Source organism: Staurois parvus, unplaced genomic scaffold (assembly GCF_062004578.1).
Source record: "Staurois parvus isolate SC_StPar_1 unplaced genomic scaffold, SC_StPar_1.0 ptg000298l, whole genome shotgun sequence".
NCBI classification, from domain to species: domain Eukaryota; kingdom Metazoa; phylum Chordata; class Amphibia; order Anura; family Ranidae; genus Staurois; species Staurois parvus.
Genome location: NW_028318094.1, coordinates 784,779 through 812,071, shown reverse-complemented (window position 1 = coordinate 812,071; position 27,293 = coordinate 784,779). Strand labels below are relative to the sequence as shown.

Genomic DNA, 27,293 nt, shown 5'->3' with positions numbered 1-27,293 from the left:
ATGTCTGGGGCAGCTCTGTGCAAAAATATTACACAGAGCAGGTAAGTATAACATGTTTATCATTTTAAAAAAATTTACCTTTTAGAATCACTTTACATGGCAATACATACCAGACCCTGGACTTCCATTACTTGACACCTGGCTGGTGATCTCATGTGATTTTACTGAGGTAGGTATGTCTACTGGTTGGAAAAGTAGGAGTAAAGTAGCACTAGAACCAATGGGTTTTCTTGTAACATATACCCACATTCAAGCCCACAAAGGTTCATTGACTGGAACCATATGGCCTCTTAAATGATGACAATGATAGTATGTTTTAATTCTGCTATCCTTTTCACAATAATATGGCAATGCAGATGCAATAAAAAAAGTAAAAACCTACAAAGTATGTACAAACACAAAGGGGCTATTTATTCAAAATTTGCTTTGCAAATGTCCCAACATTCATGCAAGTGTCACAAATAATTGTTATGTTTGTAATATGAAATTGTTTCTTTGCTGCCTTTGGAAGAGTGAATGTAACATTCCCTAACAAAATACAATTACAAAATTACCCGCGCTAAGGCCACTATTTTTTCACCAGCATAAAATTATTTTTCTAAATAAATGTATGTGATTACAAATAGTGAAAAAACCACCATAAAATGAGTAATAAAATAACTAGATTTGAAACAAGACTGCTGCTAAGACAGGGTCGGTGTACCCTATTAATAACCAAATACAAGCTCAAAGTGTTGCCCTCTATATAGCATCTGTGGACTCTTACATAAAATGTTAAGAGTCAAATGTGCCTATAGTGCAGATCATCAGGTGTTGCTGGGACTTGTGTTCCTCCTTATGGATCGCTCTTCCACTGCAAGGACTGGATTCAGAGACTGTTGTGCTCACATAGCAAGGAATGGCGAAAGGGGCCACATGGCATAATTAAATTTTTTATTAAGATCGTATAAAAGTAATAGTTACACTTACATTAAAATCAAGAGGAAAAGCACAGATCTCCAGATCGAAAGCAGCACACTGGCGAGCGCTCCACCTGCCGAATATGATGTCACCACTTGTCTCCATCTAACGCGTTTCACCCCTCCCATAGGGCATCTTCAGAGGCAGAGGACCTGTGAAGATGCCCTATGGGAGGGCCAAAAATGCATTAGAGACAAGTGGTGACATCATATCTGGCCACTTGAACGCATGCCAGTGAGTTGCTTCCAGTCCACGATCTGTGCCTTTCCTCTTGATTTTAATGTAAGTGTAACTATTACTTTTATATGATCTTGATAAAAAATTTAATTACACAATGTGGCCCTTTCGGCCATTCTTTGCTATGTGAGCACGACAGCCTTTGAATCCATTCCTTGCAGTGAAGGAGCGATCCATAAGGAGGAACACAAGTCCCAGCAACACCTGATGATCTGCACTACATGCGCATTGGACTCTTAACATTATATGTAAGAGTCCACGGATGCTGGTGAGTGTGGGGACTGTGCTTTCTGCACCCATCGTTTGGAGGATTATTGCACTATCTTCACTATGGACTGCACTTTAATATTTATGTCATAGGGACTTTTAATACACATGTGAATATGTTTTGCAATGTTATGTAGAGGGCAGCACTTTGAGCTTGTATTTGGTAACATTCCCTAACAATGGTCCTTTTGAGTTACCATTCACCAATACAGAAAATAGTATAACATTATAGGCCACTGGTCTCCAAACTGCGGCCCAGGTGCCAGATGTGGCCCCTTGCCTGCCTTTATCTGGCCCTTGGGGCACTAATGATGGGGCACCATTCCCCCTACTGACACCATTAGTGGGGCACTATTCCTCCGATGGGGCATTAATGCTGGGGCATTTTCTACTCCCACTGGCAAAGTCCGGCCCCCTTGAAGCCTAAAGGACAGTAAAGGGACTCTGTGCTTAGAAGAGGAGTAGCTCTCAACCTGTAGTCCTCGGAGCCCTCTTATGTGGTCCTTGACCTCACACCAGGGAATTGCACTGCAGTCTCCCTGGCACATTCTGTTTTACACAGGAGGGGCAGCATATACAGGAACCGATCCTCTCCATTTTCCTCCTGCAACCACTGAAATCTGGCTTCTTCTTTCCCTCCCGCCAGTATTCAGCAGCTGTAGGAGGAAAGTGTTCATTATGCTATTCAAAATTATGAACTAATTAATTTCATTGTAGCCTGGGACTGTTTACTAAATCACTCAAGTGGCCCTCATTCCTCAAACAAAGGTCTGCATCCAGCCCTCAGGCCGCAGTTTGTAAACCACTGCTCTAGACCAGGGATCTCCGAACTGTGGCCTGAGGGTTGGATGTGGCCCTTTGTTTGCTTTTATCCAGCCCTTGGGGCACTATTTTATCCACTGACACCAAAAAAGGGGCACAATTCCCACCAATGACACCAACGATGGGACACAATTCCCTCCAATGACATAAACGATGGGGCATAATTCCTCCCAATGACCCCAAGATTGGGACACAGTTCCTCTTACTGAAACCACAGGTGGAGCATGTTTACTACCACTGATGCCGATACCTTTTCTACTGCCGATTGCCATGGTCGGGCCCTCCTAAAATCAGGACAGTAAACTGGCCCTTTTCTTAGAAAGTTTGGAGACCCCTGCTATAGGCTCAGAACATTCAACCAGCGGATGAAACATGGAGTGTTCTGCACTGTGTACAATCTATGGAGAATCTTGTGTGAATGGCTGAACAAATGGGTGTTTGGCTGACTGAACCCCCCTCTACAGTGTGAAAAGCAAACTATTTAGCAATAGTATCATTATTACTGCTAAATGTCACAGCTTCCTCCTGGTTGTTAGGGAGCCAGCACCCTTGGTGCCCTAACAATCAGTGACATATCCTGTGACATAAACCAACAGTGGGGATAGTTTAAAAAAAATGGCATGAGGTCTCCCCAAAATTCTATACCAGACCCTCAGAGTTTGGTATGGATTCCAGCCAATCAGATTCCTTGACATCAGCTTTGCATGGTCAACCAATATGACCTCACATGTCAGACATTAGGAGACTGTCAGCTGACCTCTCTGCAAATGCTCAAATGAGTGTGCTGGTATGTACAAAAATATTTCCTGCAGTTGGGGAATTTTTAAAAACTTTTTTGGAAAAGACACGACAGAAATTTTTTTTAAATGCTTCAGTTAAGTCATGATTTAGGTAATTGTTTTTCTGTTTTGACAGACAAATCTGAAAACTTTAAAAGTTACCGTGTTTATTTATCTGCAGGGGGCTGGAACAGATGAAAAAGTCTTAATTGAAATCCTAGCTACAAGAAACAACCAGGAGATCCAAGCTATTAATCAAGCTTATCAAGAAGGTGAGCCAAAAAATCGTATTCGTTTAAATAGTTCATAAGACTGCTGTGAGAAGGGTGAAGATGGCACCACAATTCAAACACTCTTTATGCTTTCCATAATGCTTTCATATATCATACATAACCATCATTTTTTGGCACAAAGTGGTGTCATTTATCAAAGTAAAAAAATCTTCTCCTGACAAACGTTCTTCTTACAGCTTAACCCCATCCTTGCCTTCAGTATTGCACAATTGTACAGACTCCTCTTCCATACTAAATTGTTTAGCCTGAGTTCATTGCACACTGTGAGCTTCCCGCAATGTCCATTGGATTCTGCACCAAGTCACACAGACCCTGCTTGTAGGGGGCTTGCAATTGGCTAGATGTTGGCACCAATAGTATAAGTCCCTGCCCTGCTCCTCTGCAGTGACCTTCCTGTTGAGGCTTTAATCCTCCATCATCTCCTCTCCATGCCAGAGGCCTCCTCTCAACATTCTTTTCTGTTAACCTTAATATCCCCACAGGAAGAAATGTCCACACATAAATAGAGAACCCTTTACTGGTGGTACTTGGGAAATGGCACAGTCACATAACACCAACATACTAGCCAGAGTTACTTGACAGTACATTGTCAATCACATTTAGTGACATATGAAAGCATCATGCAGCCATTAAAGGTTTGAATCTAAAAAAAAAAAAAGAAACCTGTTATACTTACCTTCTCTGGGCAATGGTTTTGCAAAGAGCAGCCCTGATCCTCTTCATTTTGGGTCCTTGGCTTCTTTTTGGGTCCTGGATCCTCCCCTCAGCAAAGTGTTCCCAAAAGCAAGCCTCTTGCTATGGGGGCACTTAAGTAGGATCACTCCCAAGCCGTGCTCCTTGTCCATTCACACACAGAGTGTGGCTCAGCCCCCCCACTCTCTCCTCATTGGCTCACTAGTTATGATTGACAGCAGCGGGAAGGAACAAATGGCTCCCACTGCTGTGTGAGCCGATGAAGAGAGAGAGACCGGGGAGAAGCCCAGCTCTCATGCTCATCACTGGATTGAGATGGGGCTCGGTTAAGTGTTAGGGGGGCTGGGGGGGGAGCTGCACCCAGAAGGTTTTTTACCCTTATGCATAGAATTCATGAAGGTAAAAAAACCTTCTGCCTTTAGAACCACTTTAGGGTCATTTTGTACTCACTGGGATAGGATCTCTGTGGTCACCTCCTCCATAGGTACACCTCTATCTGGGGGATAGCCTCACTTAGGGAACTCTTGGCCTGGCCTAAAAGGCCTTTTGCAACGCACAATACTCCTACCTTCATAAGGGTCAGGAAGTTTACAGCTGGCTCTTTTGGGTGCAGGTCTATCTCTTTGGCCTCCAGCCCTGTCCTGGGCCTCTGCTTGCTGGATACATCTGCATAGATGTGGGGCATTTAGCTCTTATGCCCGAACTGCACTAAGGCTCTTCCCAACCTAGCTTATGTATGGACTTGGACTCACTCATGACATCACTACAATAGGGCTCTAGTTAAAAGGGAAGCTATCACTTGTTTATAACTTGCTTATATACAAGCTATAATGGGAAGAGAGCCATCTCGTGGCCAGACAGCTAACAGCACCTGCTTACACCCTTCATTTCCTGGCTGGAAGATATCCAGCATCATCTACTCCTTTCTATCCCAGCAGGGCCGCCATCAGGGGGGGGGAAGCCTATACACTTGTAGGGAGCCCGGTGTCCTGAGGGGCATGGCCACCTGGCAGGGCCAGGATAAGGCAGGGGTAGGTGCAGGGGCACCACGTGGCTGCCTTGACTTTCTACAGAAGAGTCAATAGCTACTGCTGCTGTATATCACTGAGCACATATTGGGCTCTTTAATTCCACCTCTGGCTGCTCCCTGGATGTTCACTTCTCTTCTCTTGTGTGCTGCCTGTACTGAATACTGGACTGTGCGTGGTTCCAGCAGTGTCTCAGCAACCTGTCAGCTTTATGTATACAAGAGCTGGGACCACTAAGACCTCCTTTACAAGTAGGGGATGTGTGTACAAGTGAAGGGAGGGTATGTTTGTGTACGGGTGGGTGGTGCTGTGTGTGTGTTTACAGATGTGTGTATGGGGGGGTTGAGATATATATATATATATATATATATATATATATATATATATATATATATATATATATATATACACACACAAATGTGAAGGAGGGTTAAGTGTGTAAAGGTGGGATGAGTGGGTACAGGTGTGAGGGGGTTGAGCTTGTACAGCTGTGAGCGGGTTGAGCGTGTACAGGTGGGGGGGGGGGGGGGGGTGAGTGTGTCCAAGTGTGAGGGAGAGCTGAGTGTGTACAGGTATGGGGGTGCTGAGTGTGTACAGGTGCTGGAGTGGGCCTTCTCTTTGCTGGACTGGGATTTCTCTTTGCTTAATATATGGGCATGTCTCTTTGCTGAATATATGGGGATGTCTCTTTGTTTTATTGGGATGTTTCTTTGCAGGATTGGGTGTCTCTCTCTGAATATATTTGTTTTTTTGCTTTGAAGTTTTTTTGTTTTCAAAGATCTGCTAGGGGAGGACAGATTGGAGGGGAGCATTGAAAAAGTACCACAGTTAGTGTTAATGTTTAAATCTTGAAAGCACTGATGACTTGGAATGCACTTTTCATTTTCATATATTAAGTTGTAAGAGTGTTAAAATAAATGTGGGTCCACTGAAAGACTCAGTGGGATGGCTAGTGGGCAGATTCAGTGGGACAGCCAGTTGGCAGGCCCTGGGGAATGCTGGAGGTCAGGCCCAGGAGGGCCCAGGCCTAAAGCTGTATAAGGGGCCACAACATTTTCTGATGGATGATCTGCGTCCTAGCCTTTCAGTCTCTGGCCCTCCCCGTTTCATTTAGTGGATTTCAGCTCTTTCTGTCATTGAATCTCAGCATCACATGTGGGTATTAGTCCTGCACACTGACATCTACTCATCAAGACATTTTAATTTTTGTATAGCACCTCCCAAGAACCTGTTCTCTGATTGTATCAGGGCTGAGGTCTCTTGGGAGGAATACTGAGGCAGGGTGCTGTGATGGTTTCAAGAAACTATGTACAACACCTTGCTGCCAGCCATGATCTGTCTGCTTGGAAAAAAGAAGCCCAGGGAAGCATGTCAAGAAGTCCAAAATAAGGTCTAGTGTGCAATGAAAATGGAAATGTTTATTGAAATATTTCATTAGCATGCCTGAGGGGGGGAAAGGAAGAACTCGGGAAGACAAAATATAAGCAGATTAAACTTTCAGGCATCAAGGCCACCAAAATGAATGTTCAGCCCAAACAATGCTTCATGTTTAGTCTAAACACACTATATGTATGTACAAGGATTAAGCAGAGCGCTTGACATGGGAACCATCTTGAACTGTTTGTCCTGATTGGTGTGCATAGAAAGTATCTGCCAATACTTACACCAAAATATTTTAATGGATTTGTAAATTCTGCCCCTATACTGTGTATACTTATTAAAAGTATTCTTGGTAAATTATCTAAGGTTACAGTACAAACCTATTCCTTGTAGAACATACAAGGTATTATAAGGAAGTGCAAAGCCCAGTCTTGTGAAATATTACAAGGATGATGATAGTCTAGTAAGGACTAAAAAATAGATTTGCTGTGTATATTTGCCAGCAATGTCAAATTAAATACCCAGGCCTCAAGAAAAAATGACCCGTGGAGACTTTTCCTAAAAAGCCTTTGGCACTGTCCAGGCTAGAATGCTGATGCATTTGTGGGGGATTAAAGTTGTTCCAAAGGCAAAAGGTTCTTTACCTTAATGCATTCCCTACATTAAGGTAAAAAAACCCTTTCCATGTCAGCTCCCCCAGCGCCCCTGAAATACTTACCTGAGCCTGATCTCGATCTAGCATTGTGCATGTCTGCAGCAGTGCTGTTCTTCTCACAGGAGACTCTGCAGCAGCAGGAGCCATTGGGTCCTGCTCCTGTCAATCAAAGAACAGAAGGCAAGGGGCGGGGCCGAGCTGCACTGTCAATGTTTGCACACAGCTTGGCTTGAGAGCGAACCCACAGGTGTGCCCCCATTGCAAGCCACACTCTCAGAAGAGGAGTCTGGAGCATTGGTGGGGACCCCAGCAGAGGAGGTTCGGAGCTGCTCTGTGCAATATCATTACACCGAGCAAGTAAGTATGCCATGCTAGGTATTTTAATAAAAAAATAACTTTGCAATCACTTTAAATAGTAAAGATGGCACAGGGTGAAGCTGAGCAAAATAAGTGCATAATGATTGCTTGAAAGACATTTAGTTGCAGTTTATATTAATAAAGGTTCAGTCCAGCCAAAACATACTTTTTTGGGCAGCACAGTGTCTAAATGGTTAGCATTTCCACCTGGCAGTACTATGGTCATTGGTTTGAATCCCAACCATGGCACCACCTGCCTGGAGTTTGCATGTTCTCCCTGTGCCTGCTTGGGTTTCCTCCGGGTACGCCAGTTTCCTCCAAAGACATGCTGGTAGGTTAAATGGCTATTGTCTAAATTGTCCCTAGTATGTATGAATGTGAGTTAGGGACCTTAGACTGTACACCCCTTGAGGGTTAGGGACTGATGTGAATGTACAATATATATGTAAAGTGCTGGGTAAATTGATGGCGCTATATAAGTACCTGAAATAAATAAATAATAAAGCCAAACTTTAGGCAGACATAGAATTCACAAAGTAATACAACTATTTGTTCCTTAATACACCATTAAATATATCTGTTAAATTCAGTCTGCCTATGTACCTAAATTTCACGATAACTCCAAACAGTCTTCTATACAGCATTACTTTGTCTGGGTTAGGGAGGGGCAGGACTGGGAACCAATCAGTCATACTTAATACAATTGTTCATGATGGATGGAAAAGAAAAATAATGGGAAGTGGAAATGGATCAGTCAGCAGGATGGAGAGATGACACCTTTGTATTCATTCTACAGTCTCAAACTGGGACAGAGAAAGGGGTGTCACCCACCTGGCTGTGCTCTGTGGAAGACCTGTGTAGATTACATGACTTGATGGCCAAAGTACAAATTATTTTGGAATGCCAAGCAATTTCCATACATGTACAGGGGTTAGACAGAAATGGAAACACTATATGATTTACAGGTGTGAAAATGACGACATGTTTCACATTAAAAGCAGAAGTGATGTAACATTTTTTTGCTTCCGCTGTGTGATGAGACACCTAGCTAACAGGTGGGAAGCCTCACTTTCGTCATTCACTGGGTGCGCTGTTAGTAATACAGAGTCATGTCAGAGCTTACTGAGCTTCAAAGAGGGCAAATTGTTGGTGCTCGCTCAGCTGGTGCCTCTGTGACTGAAGTTGCCAATTTATTTGCGGTGTCGCAAGGTACAGTTTCAAAGGTTATGACGGCATATACAGTTTTCGAGAACATCGTCTGATAAGCAAAAGCGTGGTTAACATGCGCAGGATTGTGATGCAGAATAAGAAAACAACTGCTGCAAAAGTGACTGCCTAGCTCAGGGGTGGGCAAACTTTTTGACTTGAGGGCCGCAATGGGTTCATATATTGGACCCGGGGGGCCGGACCAAGAGTAGATGAATGATGTGTATGTGTGAATTAATATAAATTAAATTAAAATTTGTAACATTTCATCCCCCATAGTACTATTCCCCCCCAAGTAGTAAGCCAAGTCCCCCCTGTGTCAATTTACTTACCTTTGCTCCGTGCGTTCCTCTCGCCGTGTTCCCGCGCCGTTCCGGTCTTCAGGGCGGACTGTGAGAGGAGCCTAGCTCCCCTCACGTTCGTCACGCTGCCCCGCCTACACACATCCTGACAGCCAATCACTGGCTATCAGGATGTGAGTGGCAGCGAGACTGGCCAATCATTGCATTTGAGCGCGCTGAATGATGCAAATGTTTGCCTGCCCTGGCTGGTTTTTTTTTTGTATCACGCTCCGCGGGCCGGATTAAAAGGTCCGCCGGGCCGTATACGGCCCGCGGGCCATAGTTTGCCCATTCCTGGCCTAGCTCAATCTCAGTCTTCACAGGACTCTGCCTTCACGGGACTGAGATTGAGCTCTGCAGTCACATTTGCAGCAGTTGTTTTCCTATTCCGTAAGTATGAGTTAAAAAAACTAACAAACCCATACTTCTCTTTTAAATGTTAAACAGGTTTGTTACTGTTAAAGTCCCAATTAAAGGCATAAAGAGGGAATGTGATCATAAGCTGTCAAGGTGACCCATCAAAAGAGCTGTTTTATATTGAAATTTCCGAAGACATCAACATGACATAAAATGGGTTTATCCTGTAAGAGAATCCCTCCCTTCCTTGCAGAACATATTTGAACTACTAATAACTACAATTATGAACACTTCACTTCCAAATACACCCAACTAACTGTGGGTACTCGAGGCTTAGAAGACCTGCCTATAAAATAAGTATACATCTTGACATGGTAGAAGTCTGATTCATAACATTTTGTTAACATACTGTGTGGATATTTTTAGTTGGCCAAGTACAGCCAAGTGGTGTTCGAATTTCTAGCATATTTAACGTTTTCATATTCTGTCTTCACCCAGCTTTCCACCAGTCACTGGAAGATGCTATAAGCTCCGACACATCTGGACACTTGAAGAGGATCCTCGTTTCATTAGCTTCGGTTGGTTACTTAATTACTGGGTACAGCATAGCCATATTTTTGGAGATCTTGAGTATACATACAGTATATATATAGCATACAGTGTGTGTGTTGTGACATACTGAAAGGCGAAGGTGATTGAGGGATGCTATGTATCACCTCGCATGCTTTCATACAATCTTACTGAAAAAGACACTCGGGGTTGATTTAGAGATATATTAGTGTACCAGTGCACCTCCACCGCAATTAGGTGTTGTCACCGTAACCAGAACAATTTAGCAGAGCCAACAAGAAAGCCCAAAAGCTGGGCACAGTGGTTACTTATGGCGACAAAACTTCAGGACTGGTAAGACAAGTACAAAATATGAGTTCTAATATTTTCCAAAATACCATAATTTTATTCACTCAAAACGTCCTTGAAAAAGTATTCATACCCCTTGAAATTTTCCACATTTTGTCATGTTACAACCAAAAAAGGAAATGTATTTTATGTTGATTTTATGTAATAGACTAGCACAAAGTGGCAGATAATTGTGAAGTGGAAGGAAAATGAGAAATGGTTTTCAACATTTGTTTACAAATAAATATCTGAAAAGTGTGGCGTGTATTTGTATTCAGTCCCCCAGAGTCAGTACTTTGTAGAACCACCTTTTGCTGCAATTCTAGCTGCAAGTCTTTTTGGGGATGTCTTTACCAGCTTTGCACATCTAGGGAGGGACAGTTTTGTCCATTCTTCTTTGCAAAAGAAGTTCTGTCAGATTGGATGGAGAGTATCTGTGAACAACAATTTTCAAGTCTTGCCACAGATTCTCAATTAGATTTAGGTCTGGACTTTGACTGGGCCATTCTAACACATGGATACGCTTTGATCTAAACCATTCCATTGTAGATCTGGCTGTATGTTTAGGGTCATTGTCCTGCTGGAAGGTGAACCTCCACCCCAGTCTCGTCTTTTGCAGAGTCTAACAGGTTTTCCTCTACGATTGCCCTGTATTTGGCTCCATCCATCTTCCCATCAACTCTGATTAACTTCCCTGTCCCTGCTGAAGAAAAGCATGCCCACAACATGATGCTGCCACCACCATGTTTCACAGTGGGGATGGTGTGTTCAGGGTGATGTGCAGTGTTCGTTTTCCGCCACACATAGCGTTTTACTTTTAGGTAAAAAAATTAAACTTTGGTCTCATCTGACCAGCGCACCTTCTTCTACATGTCTGCTGTGTCCCCCACATGGCTTCTCGCAAACTGCAAATGGGACTTCTTATGGCTTTCTTCTTACCACTCTTCCATAAAGGCCAGATTTGTGGAGTGCACAACTAATAGTTGTCCTGTGGACAAATTCTCCCACTTGAGCTATGGATCTTTACAGCTCCTCCAGAGTTACAATGGGCCTCTTGGCTGCATCTCTGATTAATGCTCTCCTTGCCCGGCCTGTCAGTTCTGATGGATGGCCATGTCTTTGTAGGTTCGCAGTTGTGCCATACTCTTTCCATTTTCTGATGATGGATTGAACAGTGCTCCATGAGATGTTGGGATATTTTTTAGATTTTAGTTAGAGGTATCAGAGTAAAGGGAGCTGAATACAAATGCAGGCCACACTTTTCAGATATTTGTTTGTAAAAAAAATTATGAAAACCATTTATCATTTTCCTTCCACTTCTCAATTATGTGCCACTATGTGTTGGTGTATCACATTAAATCCCAAAAAAATACATTTACGTTTTTTGGTTGTAACATGACAAAATGTGGAAAAAATACAAAATGTGGCACTGTATGTAGGAAACTAAGATGGTGCCCAGTCCGGGTTTTCCCGGCCATCTTTGCAGTGTAGGATCTATGCCGGGTTTTGCTTCCCACTTGTGACCAGCAACTGGTGGGATAAATAAAGAAGGACTGGAGCAAGAGGTTGCTCTGGCCTGGGACTCAGACCTGGTTCACACTCACACCTCATGTGATTCGCATAAGAATCGCACCCCATTCCTGTGCAATTCACATATAGTTCTGTGATTGCCATACAATGGCTCAAATTGCACTGCATTTGCACCAAAATGGTTCCAGACCCTTTTTTTGGCTGCACCGGAGTAAGATCGCTTGGGTTTTTGCACCCATGCAATATGATTTCAGGCAATCGCACTGTGAATCTAGGCTATGGACGCTAAACCTGAGAGACCTACACGTGGAAATCACTGTGTGTTTTTGTTGTTGTTAGTGACTGGGAGAAACCCTTCACCTGTCAGAGAGGAATCTGTGCTGTTTATTTAGTGCCTGGACTTCTTTTCTGTTTTGTTCTGTGTGTTTGATTTGCAGCCTTTTAAATAAAACGGACTTTTAACCACTTCAGTACCGGGCACTTTCACACTCTTCCTGGCCTGTCCAATTTTCAGCACTGCCGCACTTTGAATGACAATTACTCAGCCATGCAACACTGTACCTATATGACATTTTTATGCTTTTTTTTTCCACACAAATAGAGCTTTCTTTTGGTGGTATTTAATCACCACTGGGATTTTTTTTTTTTTTGCGCTATAAAAAAATGATAGAAAATTTTGAAACAAATATTTTTTTCTTACTTTTTGTTATATCATTTAGCAAATAAGTAATTTTTCTTCATAAATTTTGACCAAAATGTATACCGCTACATTTATTTGGTAAAAATAACACATCAGTGCGTATTATTTGGTCTTTGTGAAAGTTAGAGTTTAGATATAAACAGATATAGGACCTTACATCTAACAACATGGAAGGAAAGCTAACAGCGGATTAATATATTCTGCCCAAATGATCATGTTAATAAGCCCTAGTAAGTATTGTGTGTTTTTGTCTCGTTAGGCAAACCGTGAGGAGGGTGGTGAAGACACTGACAAAGCCGTAGATGATGCTAAGGTAAATATCAACTGTTTTCAAAGTTTAATTCATGATTTTCTTAGTCAACAGGACAGAAGCAATGGTGTGCATTACTTCAACCTTCTCTTCAGTACAAAAATCAAAATAATTTTAAATGCATTTTTATATACTCTGATCAATTATATTACTATGAACACCCACCATACCTCACTGAGACATGGACTCCACTAGACCTCTGAAGGTGTGCTGTGGTATCTGGCACCAAGTCATCAATAGCGGATCCTTAAAGGATAAGTTCACCTTTAAAAAAAAAAGAATAAATGCAATAATTTATTATTTTTTACTTGGGGCCTATAAAGCATTGCACCCTCGATCAGGAGATCGCAGGTGCCATGCAGGACTCCTGCAGACTTGGCAGTGTATCTGTCTGCTTGTACCTCATACTGGCAAGCAGATACCCACTGACAGGAAAAGACAATGGCTGTCGGTACTTTTAGTTTTTACAATTTCCGCCGGTACTTGTAGTTTCTTCAATGGCTGTCGGTGCTTGTAGTTTCTACAATGGCTGTCGGTCCTTGTAGTTTCTACAATGGCTGTCGGTCCTTGTAGTTTCTACAATGGCTGTCGGTCCTTGTAGTTTCTGCAATGGCTGTCGGTCCTTGTAGTTTCCGCAATGGCTGTCGGTCCTTGTAGTTTCCGCAATGGCTGTCGGTCCTTGTAGTTTCCGCAATGGCTGTCGGTCCTTGTAGTTTCCGCAATGGCTGTCGGTCCTTGTAGTTTCCGCAATGGCTGTCGGTCCTTGTAGTTTCCGCAATGGCTGTCGGTCCTTGTAGTTTCCGCAATGGCTGTCGGTCCTTGTAGTTTCCGCAATGGCTGTCGGTCCTTGTAGTTTCCGCAATGGCTGTCGGTCCTTGTAGTTTCCGCAATGGCTGTCGGTCCTTGTAGTTTCCGCAATGGCTGTCGGTCCTTGTAGTTTCCGCAATGGCTGTCGGTCCTTGTAGTTTCCGCAATGGCTGTCGGTCCTTGTAGTTTCCGCAATGGCTGTCGGTCCTTGTAGTTTCCGCAATGGCTGTCGGTCCTTGTAGTTTCCGCAATGGCTGTCGGTCCTTGTAGTTTCCGCAATGGCTGTCGGTCCTTGTAGTTTCCGCAATGGCTGTCGGTCCTTGTAGTTTCCGCAATGGCTGTCGGTCCTTGTAGTTTCCCATTCACAGAACTCTGTGAATGATTGACGTGGCTGGACAGGCAGAGCCCTGCATGGTGGAAGAAGATCCCCTGCTTTCTGTCACTAGAGGCAGCAGCTCCAGGAGTAGAAACATGTTACATGGTCCCCCCCAGTGGAACATGTAACATTTTACGAAAGGTGAATTTATCCTTTTAGTCCTGCAAGTTGCGAGGTGGGGCCTCAATGGATCGGACTTGATTTTCCAGCACATCCCACAGATGTTCTATTGGATTGAGATTTGGAGAATGTGGAGGCCAAGTCAACACTTTGCAATCATCTTTGTATTCCTGAAACCATTCCTGAATTTGTCAGACCAGGCCACCTTCTTCCATTACTCCGTGGTTCAGTTCTAATGCTCACATGCCCATTATAGACCCATTGTAGGAGCTTTTGGCTGTGGATACAGGTCAGCAGTCCTATATGGAAACAGCATTAACATTTTCAGCAATTTGAGCTATAGTAGCTGTTCTGTTGGGTTAGACTACATGGGCCAGCCTTCGTTCCCCACATGCATTAATGAGCCTTGGCCACACCTGACCATGTTATCGGTTTTCCTTCCTTGGACCACTTTTAGGTAGGTCCTGGCCACTGCAGACTGAGAACATACCACAAGAGCTACAGTTTTGGAGTTGCTTTGACACAGTCATCTAGCTATTACAGTTTGACCCTTGTCAAAGTCACTCAAAGGCAAGTCGCTTGCCCATTTATTCTGCTTACTACACATCAACTTCAGGGACAACAGTTTCACTTGCTACCTGATATATCCCATCTACTTTTAGATGCCATCATACTGAGATTATCAATGTTATTCACCTTACCTGTAGGTTGTCATAATGTTTTGCTGATCAGTGTATATCTCACTTAGTGTATGCCATGTAAAATAAATGTGGTGGAATGTGTCCTCTTTAGTGAATATAGTAATTAATAACTGTCACACTACAAATCAGGGTTTTAACTGACCTCTAGGTGATACTGTTTGCAAGGGTATCAACACAAAATAGGATATGACTTACCTTGACTCAGGCTTGAGTCAGGTGCAGGAAAACTAAGGGCCCATTCACACCAATCACACTTCAGTAATGTGTGGCATTCTAATGCATCTCCAAATGCCTGTGTGCTGCACAGCACAAAACAAATATTTTTTTTTTCATATGTGGAACTGTGTTACTACAACCTCTTTATTTAGAAGGAGCTGCCGAACGCAGCACACCACAGCGTGCACTTCAGTGCAATGCATTTTGGTGTGAAGAGGCCCCATCTCTTCCTGATATTATTTACAGTAGAAGGAACAGATTGGCACATTTGGACTTTTTTGGTTCAGTAAATACAGCCCTGGCCAAAAGTTTTGAGAATTACACAAATGTTAATTCCACAAAGTCTGCTGCTTCAGTGTTTTTAGATCACTTTGTTACTATGGTAGACTGAAGTATAATTACAAGCATTTCATAAGTGACAAAGGCTTTTATTGACAATTATATTACGTTTATGCAAAGAGTCATTATTTGCAGTGTTGACCCTTCTTTTTCAAGACCTCTACAATTTGCCCTGGCATGCTGTCAATTAACTTCTGGTCCACATCCTGACTGATGGCAGCCCATTCATGAATAATCAATGCTTGGTGTTTGTCAGAATTTGTGGAGTTTTTTTTGTTCACCTGTTTCTTGAGGTTTGATCACAAGTTCTCAATGGAATTAAGGTCTGGGGAGTTTTCTGGCCATGGACCCAAAATTTTGATGTTTCGTTCCCCAAGCCACTTAGTTATCACTTTTGCCTTCTGGCAAGGTGCTCCATGATGCTGGAAAGGCATTGTTCATCACGAAACTGTTCTTGGATGGTTGGGAGAAGCTGCTTTTGGAGGATGTTTTTGTACCATTCTTTATTCATGGCTGTGTTCTTAGGCAAAACTGTGAGTGAGCCCACTCCCTTGGCTGAGAAGCAACCCCACACTGGAATGGTCTCAGGATGCTTTACTGCTGGTATGACACAGGACTGATTGTAGCACTAACCTTTTCTTCTCCGGACAAGGTTTCTTCCAAATGCCCCAAACAATCGGAAATGGGATTCATCAAAGAAAATTACTTTACCCCAGTCCTAAGCAGTCCAATCCCTGTACCTTTTGCAGAATATCAGTCTGTCCCTGATGTTTTTCCTGGAGAGAAGTGGCTTCTTTGCTGCCCTTCTTGACACCAGGCCATCCTTGAAACGTCTTTGCCTCACTGTGTGTGCAGATGCACTCACACCTGCCTGCTGCCATTCCTGAGCAAGCTCTGCACTGGTGGTGCCCCGATCCCACAGCTGAATCAACTTTAGGAGACAGTCCTAGAACTTGGTGGACTTTCTTAGGCGTTCTGAAGCGTTCTTCACAACAATTAAACCTCTCTCCTTTTAGGTTCTTGAAGGTCCAATAAATGGTTGATTTAGGTGCAATATTAGTAGCAGCAATATCCTTGCCTGTGAATCTTTTTGTGCAAAGCAATGATGACTACACGTGTTTCCTTGCAGGTAAATTAATATTTGTGTCATTCTCAAAACGTTTGGCCAGGGCTGTAGTTTCTATCCCTAATTCCCTATCCTAAAAGCTGAACTATGGGAAAAACTATTTTTGTACATTTGCTGTGTAAAAATGAATGAAACCTAATGATAAGTGGCTGATTGGTGGATGCTGCTGTGTTAGATAAAAATGAACACATCATCCCAACACTGCTGTAACAGCCAAACTTCCAGCCCTGAAACTTATGCTTCTAGTACAGTGCATATAGTGAAGGACTATGTGTCATTTGCACTTAATCTTCCCTCAATTCACAAAACATCTTGCATTTTGTTTCACAGAATATAAGGTGTTCTGTGATTGTACAATTGGAGATTGTAACATTCATCCACCCCTCTTCTCCCAGAAACTCCAAGACATTTTGTGAATGGATGAGGTGAAGTGCGAGCAAATCACTATCTTTCACTGTCTCCTATTGCTTGCTGGGACTGTAAGACTGTAACAATGATGTCTGAATGAATGAAAGACGCAACAGCATCTACCAATGGGACACCGATCATTAAGAGGAATTTATTTTTACGTAGCAAATGTGCAAATCATTTTTTTCCCCAGAGTTCAGCTTTAAATGCAGTAACTGATAGCAAACAATCAGTCCAATGAGTCCAAAGTTCACCAAAACATTGACAATAGAAAACAAATAAAGGTATACTTATCTCATATGTAGTATATTGTTGCTACAAAATGGCAGGTGCTCTTTAAGTCCTTTACATGCTAACTTTAGAATGTTCTTAAACATGAGTTCTACTGAGTTCTTGTCCTCTCCTAGAGTTAAAATCTTATTCCTGCACCTAAGCATGCCTTAATTTACATTCTTTCTCTTGTCCATAGATTATTGCTTCAGTCCTGGTGAGTAATAATCAAATCTCTTCCTTTCTGTCTTTTGTGTGGCAATTACATTCTTGTTGATTAAGTTATTGTAAAATGAGAAAAAAATATCTGTTCTTCTACCTGTTGATTTAGCGAGTAGGAAACAGCAAATATTTTCTGGGATGATTGATGTAAAGCTTAAATAGAGTATGATACCCCATCATACACATAAATAATAAATAGTGGTGAGGGAGACAAGTGTTATGATGCTTTTGGGTTCCTACTGTCAATGAACGCCAGTGGCCTTCAACCTATAAACCGCTTGTTCCTGCAACCCAACCCAAAGCCAGGTTTTATTGTGATCATATGAATACAGGTAGCGCTTCCTCTTTCCCATATCCAAGCTCCTGCCCGGTGCTCAGACTCACTGGCTGCCAATGCCTCTAGGTAACTCGAATCACAAGAGGAAAAGTTGTCACTTGGAATGGCATCCAACAATAGTTATCCTTTATTGCAAAAACATGTTTAACAGTTGTATAAAAGGCAACATGTTTTAGCCATCAGGCCTTAGCCATAGCCATTATTAACGTCTGACGGCCTTGATTCTTGTTACTGTGATCATGTTACTAAAGAGGGCTGCTATATTATTATAGAGACAATGTAATCTTGCCCATTCAGGTCAAAGGTAGAGTCTGTGAAAAGGTCTACTGAGCCACTGTGGTGGGAAGGTCTACCTTCCCACCACAATGACCCACTGATCTGCACCTCTTCATTGATCTCTCACCTTTCTTTGCAGCAGTTGACACCAAAATGCCCAGTTTCTACTGTTGTTAGAGCCTAGAGGAACGTCACTCATTCAATCAAGTGATGGCTAGATATTTGCCACTTGGTCCAAACACTGTTGCTTGAGTGGAGTTGATATGCTCCTTCATACCTGGTAGCACCAGCTATTATTGCCAGCTGGGATAGAGGAAGAAGCATTGTGGGATTGTTGGAGAGATGAGTATCAGTGGACAGAGGGGTCTTTGTAGAGACACTATCACCCTGCCCTGATTGGGGAAAGTGACAGTATCTCTTAAAAGTGCCTCTTTCAAGGAAGAAACAATGGTCCCTCTTTAAATGTGCCTCTGTTGTCCTCTCTCTCTGAAAATTCTCATATGGTTGTTTAGCTTCAATACTTCTGACTGTGATATATTCTTGTGTGAGAAAACAGTCTCGCCCTCAGTCCAACCGGAAAGTGAGTATCAGTGTGAAATTCCCTCAGACAGCTCTCCTTCACAGGCCATGCCCACTGACGCATTTCACCACGGTGAAATGCATCAACCCGTGGCCTGCAAAGGAGAGCTGTCTGAGGCAATTTCACACTGATACTCACATTTTGGTTGGATTGGGAGTGCGGCTGTTTTCTCACACAAGAATATATCACTGCTGGATGAGTGTATGTCCATGCCGACACCCCTATCTCTAAGGACCAGAGGGACCCTCTGAGTGGCACTCCAAGTCTTAATATAGTTCACATTCAAAACTTCTGAATTGCAGATCTTGAACAAACATGCAGCAAAGGAATGTTGAAACAAGACTGAATCTGGTGTTTCTATATATGGGATTAGTGACTTAGAAAGTATGAAAACCAAAGCATTAACATGACAGCCAGGAGACTAAGATTTTAGGGAAGATCTTTATTCTTACTTTAGGTCAGTCTTTATATTTCTTTCCATGCAGAGCAAAGCAACAGGTTGGCTTCAAAGAATGACTTTTGTATAATTATCATATCTCTGTCACTTTTTGTCCCTTATTTAACCAAAATGTTCACATTACAATTGCTGGTATAACATTTGCCATTATACTGACCCTCCTATGTGTGTCTCTCTCTTTCTGTCGTTTGTGGCTTGATGCTTGACCTTGCAGGAAGTGGCAGATTCAGGATCTGGTGACTCTTCCTCCTTAGAAACCCGTTTTATGACCATTCTGTGTACTCGCAGCTACCCACATCTAAGAAGAGGTGAGCGTTGACCCAGCTTCTTGTCTGATGCAAAAAACTGGCTCCAGTTTCCTTTGCTGAATTTCCACCTTCATCGTAAGGCTTCATGTACACTGCAGCTGATAATCTCACGTTTAGGAGCTTTTCTGCATTTTTTTCAGCAGCCCCTGAACTCACCCTAATGTTTTCCTATGTGTCCATGTACACTATGTTGTTTACAGGCAGTTGAGTTTACAGTCGTTTTTTTTTAACGCACCAAACTTGCGTTCAGGAGTAGATTTTATCAGCGTTTCAACCGCAGCTAACTGCGTTTCTAAGCGTTTGCATGTGGAAAATTTTTTCAACTCTTCCATTTCCAGATGCTATCCAGAGCCTTTATTCATCATGAAAAATGCATACAAAGCGTTCTCCCGGTACACAAATGGACCTGGTACACAATACTTTGAGGTTTCGCATGAAAGAAAATGTTAAGCACTGCTGCAATAATTTCTGCACAGAAATGAGCTGCAACACATACAAACATCACAAAAAAAAAAAAAAGACAGCTAATCTAAACAAATACTGCTCTCTCTGCTTCTGCTCTCTCTATTTCTCTCAAAATGTCTGAAATAGTAAATTGTTTACTGTTTTTCAGTACATTCTGGGCATTTTGGAAGGTCTCCTGAGGTTATCTTTAAAAACGCTTCTAAATGCAAACGCTCATAAACGCAGTATGCAAACACGGCTAAACAGACTTTTTTTAACCTACGTTTTCCAGCAGTCAGTTTCCATCATTCAGAAGTGTCCCGTGTACATGGAGCCTAAAGGTGAACTTCAGGCAAACAGTTACATGAACAGTTGAATTACACGTATATAAACTCGTGTATCTATTAAAGGATTCGGATTTCTGCACATCATCTTTTCAGTTCATACACCTCTGCCAGATAGCACAGTCAGGTAGGTGACACCATTTTCTGTTATAGTTACAGAATACAGTGGTGTCACTTGCTGAATTGGAGCTTGTTGACTAGATGATACCTAATCAACTCAGCTTTCTCCTCCTGTCAGCATGTTTCCTGTAAGCAGATGTGCATGCAGCCAAGCCTGATTGGCACCTGGTGCTGCCCCTCTCTCTCCCAGTATGAACCCTTTTGTACAGAAAGTAAAGGGAGATTGATGACAAGATTGGGTCAGGCACCTATCTAGTTGTACATAAAATATACTTCATTATTTTAAAGTAATACACAGCTGCATTAAGGTGATCCTAAAGTGTAAAGGTTTTTCACCTTAATGCATCTAGGAGTTTTGGTGCACTTTCAGAAAGTGCACCACAGCTGTAGGATGTAATTGAAGTCTATGGCAAAGCACAGATAACCCAGGAAAGTCGCAGATGTACAGTGCTGGACCCGCAATGCAGGTAAACTGCAGCACATCAGTGTGAAAGCAGCCATTTAGGCGGTTCAGAACAGTAGGGGTTCATTTATATTTGCAGTTTGGGGGGTGGTAAAACCCCATAGTTAACTCGTGTTTTTACCACCTCCTTCCCCAACCGCACCCCCTTTAGCTGTAGTGGCCAGAGGTGTACACATGTCGCAGCCGCACCATAACTTAAATGCCCTGTCAGGGTTAGTGGTTGTAGCACCTGTCAAGCATGACCCATTCAAATAAATGAGGCCGCTCTGCAAGTGCCCTGCAACCTTGTACAGTACAGCAAACAAGGGGTTAAAGCAAGCAGCGTTGTGTTGCTTTCTCACACCTGCTATAACCCCTCGGACCCTGCAGAAGCATGCAGTTGTGGGGCACTTGCAGAGTGGCACCCATTTTCTTGAATGGGTCATGATTGGCAGGCGGTAGCACCCACCAAAACCAACAGAGGGTTTAATTCCTGATGTGGCAGCAGGAGCAACATGAAGAATGCAGCTAAGGGCTCATTCACAAGTGCATCAGGAAAAGTGATCTGAGTGTGTTTGACATGTTGCCTCCTCACCACCCAATTTAAACTCTTGATTGCCGTACAATGCATGCAATTGCAACACTGTGGTATGGCAATTAGAGTTTTAAATTGGGTGTGAGGAGGTGACACTGTGCCCGGTGATCTTTGACTTCTCCCACGGTCAGGTAGATCTCCACCGCTTTAAAGCACAGCTCCACCCAAAAGGGGAAGTTCCGCTTTAAGCCTCTGTCCCCCGCTCCCCATTAAGGATTGGCACATTTGAGGAGCGGGTACCTGAATTTGACAGGTACCAGCTCCCACTTCCGCTGCAAAGTTGTCCTCTCCTTCTTTCTCTCTGTAGTCTTCTGGGTCACATGACAGGTCCCAGAAGACTACGGGGCCATTCACAAAGCACAGCACTACTCACGCATGCACAGTGGGCACCTGGCTATGAAGCCGCAAACTGTCACAGCTGGGTGCCCACACTGAAGATGCCGGCACCAGGGAGAGAACACGTCCGGTGAAACCAGTGGACCGAGGGACAGGTAAGTGTTTGTACTTTAAAAGTCAGTAGCTAGAGTTTTTGTAGCAGCTTTTTATTTATTTTTTTCAGCTGGAACTCCACTTTAAGGTTGCCTACCCCTGATATACATGATATACTTACCTGCTCTGTGCAATGGTATTGCACAGAGTGGCCCCTTACCTCCCCTTCTGGAGTCCCCCGCCAATGCTCTCCTTTCCTCCTGCATATGTTCCCATAGCAAGCCATGTGCTAGGAGGGCACAGTGCAGGCTCCCGAGCCAGGCTATGTGCATCAATACACACACACCGCGGCTCAGCCCCCATTCCCTCCGCACAGGATTTGACTGACAGCAGCAGGAGCCAATGAGTCTCCTGTGAGAGGAGAGTGAAGGAGATGCAGATGGGACAGCGAAGGATTGAGGGACTCAGGTAAGTGTTTGGGCGGTAAATAGGAGAGAATGTTATTTTACAAAAATCTTTTTTTTGTATGCTGTCTGTACTCTATGCAAAATAAGTTGCCAAGCAGATCACAAGAAAAGCCTGCAAAGTAACAGCTGCAACAATGTTACATTGTATAACTTTCTTCAGTGATCACTAAAACAAACTGTTACAGACATCACTAAAAACCACGTCATGGACCTAGAGTTCAGATCTAGAGATTAAGCTAATAAGCCCTGCAGGACATAGTCATTTCATGCTCCTTCCTGGCAGCTACCTCACAGTTATGGAGTGAGGGAGGGGGGTGGAGGAGCTGGGCCAGCACAGAGAGTAATTAGACACTCCCAGAAGAGGAGAGGTCTATATGAAGCAAAGAGGGAAGGGCTGTGCTAGGGAAATTTCTGAAGCGGTAAAGTTAAAAGGCAAATTTACAAGTGAATATAAACATAGTTATGGAAAGGAAGCAATTACAAATGTTCTGTGCTATTACCTGCAACTCGTGTATTGAGGTGGCAGGATCTCTTTAACTGTTTCTGGTTTTAGGTGCTGCTGGTCGGTGTCTTTTCCACTAACCCCTGTCTTTCTACTACAGTCTTCCAGGAGTTTATCAAGCAGTCCAACCATGATGTTGAGCATACCATAAAGAAAGAAATGTCAGGTGACGTCAAAGATGCCTTTGTAGCTATTGGTGAGTATTGGCAACACGATGCATTACAATGAGATGTCTGCCATAAAGTATAACTAAAGGCAAAACTTTTTTTTAGTTTTGGTATTCGAGGCATTAGAACACCTGTCAGTTTGTATTCCTGTCTGTTCCCGCAATAAACAGTCTGTGATCCTAAAACCATTATAGTTTCCCTTAGTTATCTATATTGGTCAATTATAGTAAGCTAGTAGGTAAAATGGTTTAGTGGGTACTTTTCACCTGTTACATTTTGTAAAATATATCTGTAGACTTGGAGTAAGTTGCTGAGTTTCCTTCAGTGTTTTTGCAGTGTGGTATTTGTTGTGTGAATTGCTGTGGGTTCTGTTTTTAATATCTTATCCAAGAAACAAACTCTTAAACTTTATCTACCATTACTTTTCTCTTTTCTCTTACCAGTACGGAGTGTGAAGAATAAACCCGGCTTTTTTGCAGAGCGCCTCTATAAGGCTATGAAGGTAGGAATTACCATGGAATACCTACAACCTCCAAACCAAGCGACCAAAGTACCTGTCATTGTCCCCTCATCTGTAATGTCTCTCAGCCTTTAACACCACAAATGTTAGTTTAAACTACCATCCTCCCTCTCCGTCTGTCCTGTGTGTAGCCTAAATTTAAGGTTAACTTACCTTCTTCCTTCCCATCCATGTTTTCAGAGGCGTCCCTAGGGTTGGTGTCACACGATGCGGTAACACGTGGTGTCACCCCTCCAGAGAGGAAGGAGCGGTGTCAGTGTAGTGGTAAAACGAGTATCTCATGAAGATATGTATCTCCTGAAGCAACTGTGCATGTACCGGTTTCAGGCCGAAGAAGCCGATCTCCGACAGTTAACCCCTTACAGGCTGCAAACCGCTGAAGCTGATCCCACGGATTACTATGGATTGCAAGATCAGTTAACCCCGTATAGGTTGAACCTATATGGAGTTAACTGATCTTGCAACCCATAGTGATCCGCGGGACCAGCTGTCACCGTGCCGGGAATCCGGGATCACCCCAATAACTGGCCAGGACCTTCACAGAGCCCAGAAGCTTTGCTGGCATCCTGCTCCTGCACCCCCTGTGATGGTGTCACCCGGTGCGGCCTGCACCCCCCTAGGGACGCCACTGCCTGTTTTTAAAGGTCTCATGCACACTGGATGTTGAAAAAACTCTCCTAGAAGCTGTCCTCCTTGCAGCAGCATTTTTGCAGAAAAACGCCTGACACTTGTAAAAGTATCTAACGCTTTTACAAGCATTTAGGCGCTTTTAGCAGTGTCAAGCGAATGGGCGTAAATTAATTTAAATGGCCAGAATAATAATTTATTCTGGCCATTGAAATGAATGAACGCTCAAATGCTAAACATGCCTAGCATTTAGCCGCATGTAGCCACGTTTAGAGGCATCAAGCATTTTTCCTGCCAAAACGCTGCTGCTCCTGGACGCACTGGCCCTGGGTTTTCTTTTCCTGCTGGTGAATGCTACTGCTACTAAAAGCTTCTAAAAATGTAAAAAATGGACACATATGATAATATGAAGGGCTGTATGGAAGCAGCAAAAAAACTACAATGGGGCATAATATCTGCTACGGGTAAGCTTATAATAACACTTACCTGTAGGTAAGCCTGACACCCCTAAAAGTGGCTGCCAAAACGCCTTGTGTGCATGAGGCTTAAGGGCCAGTCCATCTAAGTGAGATCATTTAATTATTGGTGGCGCCTGGTAGTCAAAGTCAGCCTCTGACTTCAGTGCCTATATCCTTCAACAGTGTCATTGCCCTGCCATAGTCCTTGATTCTGTTCCTGTCCACTTAGACGTTTTTGATTCCTGTGTCTATTGTAGCCCTTCTTGCTGCATTCTCCATAAAATCAATTAAATAACAAATCTAACATGGCCTTAGCAGCTGCAAAGACCCAGAAACTCTAAAACATATAAGAAACTGTCAGGTGGTTTTGTTTTCTAGCCCCGACCAGAGTCAGAAATATCTGTTTTGGAAGAACTGATTCTTTAAAGTAGAACTATGGCCTCTAGTTAAGAAATAGGTGCTGCGGAATTAAACTCAAATTGCAACTGCACTTAGTTTTTGCTTTGTTCTCCTGCAAAGTCCCACAGTGACCCATAGATCCTGCCAGTGAAGTACACTTAATGCAGTTTCCTGTTGCATGACGCAGCGACAATACTGCACTGCTGCAGCAAAATGCACGTATTCTGTATGCCCCTTTGCACTGACCTAAAGTAACCCACTCCTCCGTCCCTACAGATGCATACTTACCTACAATGACACCAACAATGGGGCCCTTTTTCTCCCACTGACACCAACCACAGGGCACTATTCCTCCCACTGACACCAGCAATGGGGCACTATTCCTCCCCTTAATACCAAAAATGCATTGTTTATTCCCACAGGCACCAGGACAATTTCAACTCCCAATAGCCCCCCTAAAGTCTGAAGGACCGTAAACTGGCCCTTTGTTTAGAAAGTTTGGAGACCCCTGGTCTAAACTAAATGAAAAAACATTGTTTTTTATTCAGGTAAAGGTGAAGCTTTTAATGTTTCTCTGCTTTCATCCTGTTGTAAAAATACTGTTGTACACAGAGTTCAGTAGCTCAAGATGATATTTACACACCTACAGTCAAAGGCAGAGTTTTTCATTCAGACAAACTAGACAAAATACGAGCATCTACTACTCTTTAGCTAGCCTATACTGCTCTAATAATCCCTTGTATTAGACATTTGGTAAAAAGACAGATATAAAAATATCAATTTAATAATCTATAAACTTAAAGCACACCTTCACTAGCTCTGGTGAGTCATCCCTGACTTTGGATTACTGTTGTTAAACCAACAAAAGGCACATTTTGATTGGGCGCTTGTATTTTGCCTTAAAGTGGTAGTGGCCACTTAAAGTGGCCAGTTTGTTAATTTCTGCCTACAGATAAGCTTATAATAACGCTTACCTGTAGGTAAAATGAATATCTCATAAATGTGGACCGTTCAGAAGATAATCTGTTTTCTTTCACAGCTGGCTCATGCGCTCTGAAGGAAAGGCATACCCATGCCGTTCCTTCAGAGCACTGTGCCACGTCTCGAGAATCCCGTTCACATATGCAGAAGTGACATCATTGTGGCTCAGTCAGTTAATGACCGGAGCTCGTGAACTCGGAAGGAAGACCGGGTGAAGGTGGAAGCCTTTACAGTGGTGACAGCACGCCACTGGAGGGCTTTGCTTTCAGGTAGGTTTTGCATAATGTGCTAATATGCGATGCCTTTACCTTTTCAGGGGATTTTTTTTTTCTTATCGACTTTTACTACCACTTTAATGCGTTTAACTTTTCCTAATTGTTTACATTACATTAATTGCTGTTTGGTATATACACTGGTGTGCATTTATCAAAACTTGAGCAGACAGAATGCCCCTCCATCTACTAAAGGAACAGCCTCGGTTGATAGTGACCTCTGCTCCTTCAGTAAATCAACCCCAATGGGTATAGAGATAATATAAACATATTTAGTTAACAGACACACATGGGACCTCTGTTTTTTCCCACCTGTGAATGCTTACTTGTGTGCTTACTCTTGTTCTCTCTACAGGGGGCGGGGACAGATGAACGGGCGCTGACCAGAATCCTGATATCCAGAAGTGAAACTGACCTGTTTAACATTCGCAAAGAGTTTAAGGATGCTTATGAGAAGTCCCTGCACCATTGTATTGAGGTAATTAACAGACAAGGGTAGACTGACATCTGATCTTTGTTTGTTATGTGATCCTAACCAGGGGCAGACTGACAACTCATGGGGCCCCCGGGCAATAGGGGATCATGGGGCCCCTGTGTTCTTGCCCAAACTCAAAAAAGCCTATGAAAAAGGTACCAGGGGCATCTCATGGGGCCCCCTACTGATCCCAGGCCCCCGGGCAGTGCCGAGTTTCGAAATGGTCAGTCCGCCCCTGATCCTAACTGACCTGATTATAATCGTGTTGCTGCGTGACAATCAAAATGAAATGCTCTGAACCTGTCTGACAGATGCTTGCAGTCAGGGCCACTGCTAGGCTGTTTTGCACCCTAGGCAAGACCAGCTACTTGGGTTCCCCCCTATAAAAATAAATAAATACAAAATTTAAAAAAATAAATACAATTTTTTAAAAACCGTAGAAAATATTAAATCCGCAAAACATGAAACTGCTAAATTTCTTTTAGTTTGCAAAAATAAGTGCCATAAGATGCCACCAGCACTAATATTAAAGACAAAAATCAGTGTCACGGACGGACTGTATCTGTGGCTGGCAGTGGCAGGGTGACAGTTGCAGTGAGTGGAGGATGATGGATCCACACTGACAGATCCTAGGCTGGAATTCCCTAGGCAATGGGGGGGAGGGGAAGATAATCCCCCACAATGACAGATCCGACA

General features: G+C 43.1%; 1 protein-coding gene across 3 annotated transcripts in view; it reads left to right on the top strand.

Moving 5' to 3' along the window:
- Nucleotides 1–27,293, top strand: part of ANXA6 (annexin A6) — a 158,212-nt gene that overhangs the window by 118,675 nt on the left and 12,244 nt on the right. For all 3 annotated transcript variants that reach the window (XM_089682788.1, XM_089682790.1, XM_089682789.1), the window contains 8 exons: nt 3,247–3,337; nt 9,874–9,953; nt 12,762–12,815; nt 17,375–17,392; nt 19,262–19,355; nt 22,799–22,894; nt 23,309–23,367; nt 26,478–26,600. In XM_089682788.1, coding sequence (XP_089538914.1) covers nt 3,247–3,337; nt 9,874–9,953; nt 12,762–12,815; nt 17,375–17,392; nt 19,262–19,355; nt 22,799–22,894; nt 23,309–23,367; nt 26,478–26,600 — 615 coding nt within the window. The remainder of the gene's footprint in view (nt 1–3,246; nt 3,338–9,873; nt 9,954–12,761; nt 12,816–17,374; nt 17,393–19,261; nt 19,356–22,798; nt 22,895–23,308; nt 23,368–26,477; nt 26,601–27,293) is intronic.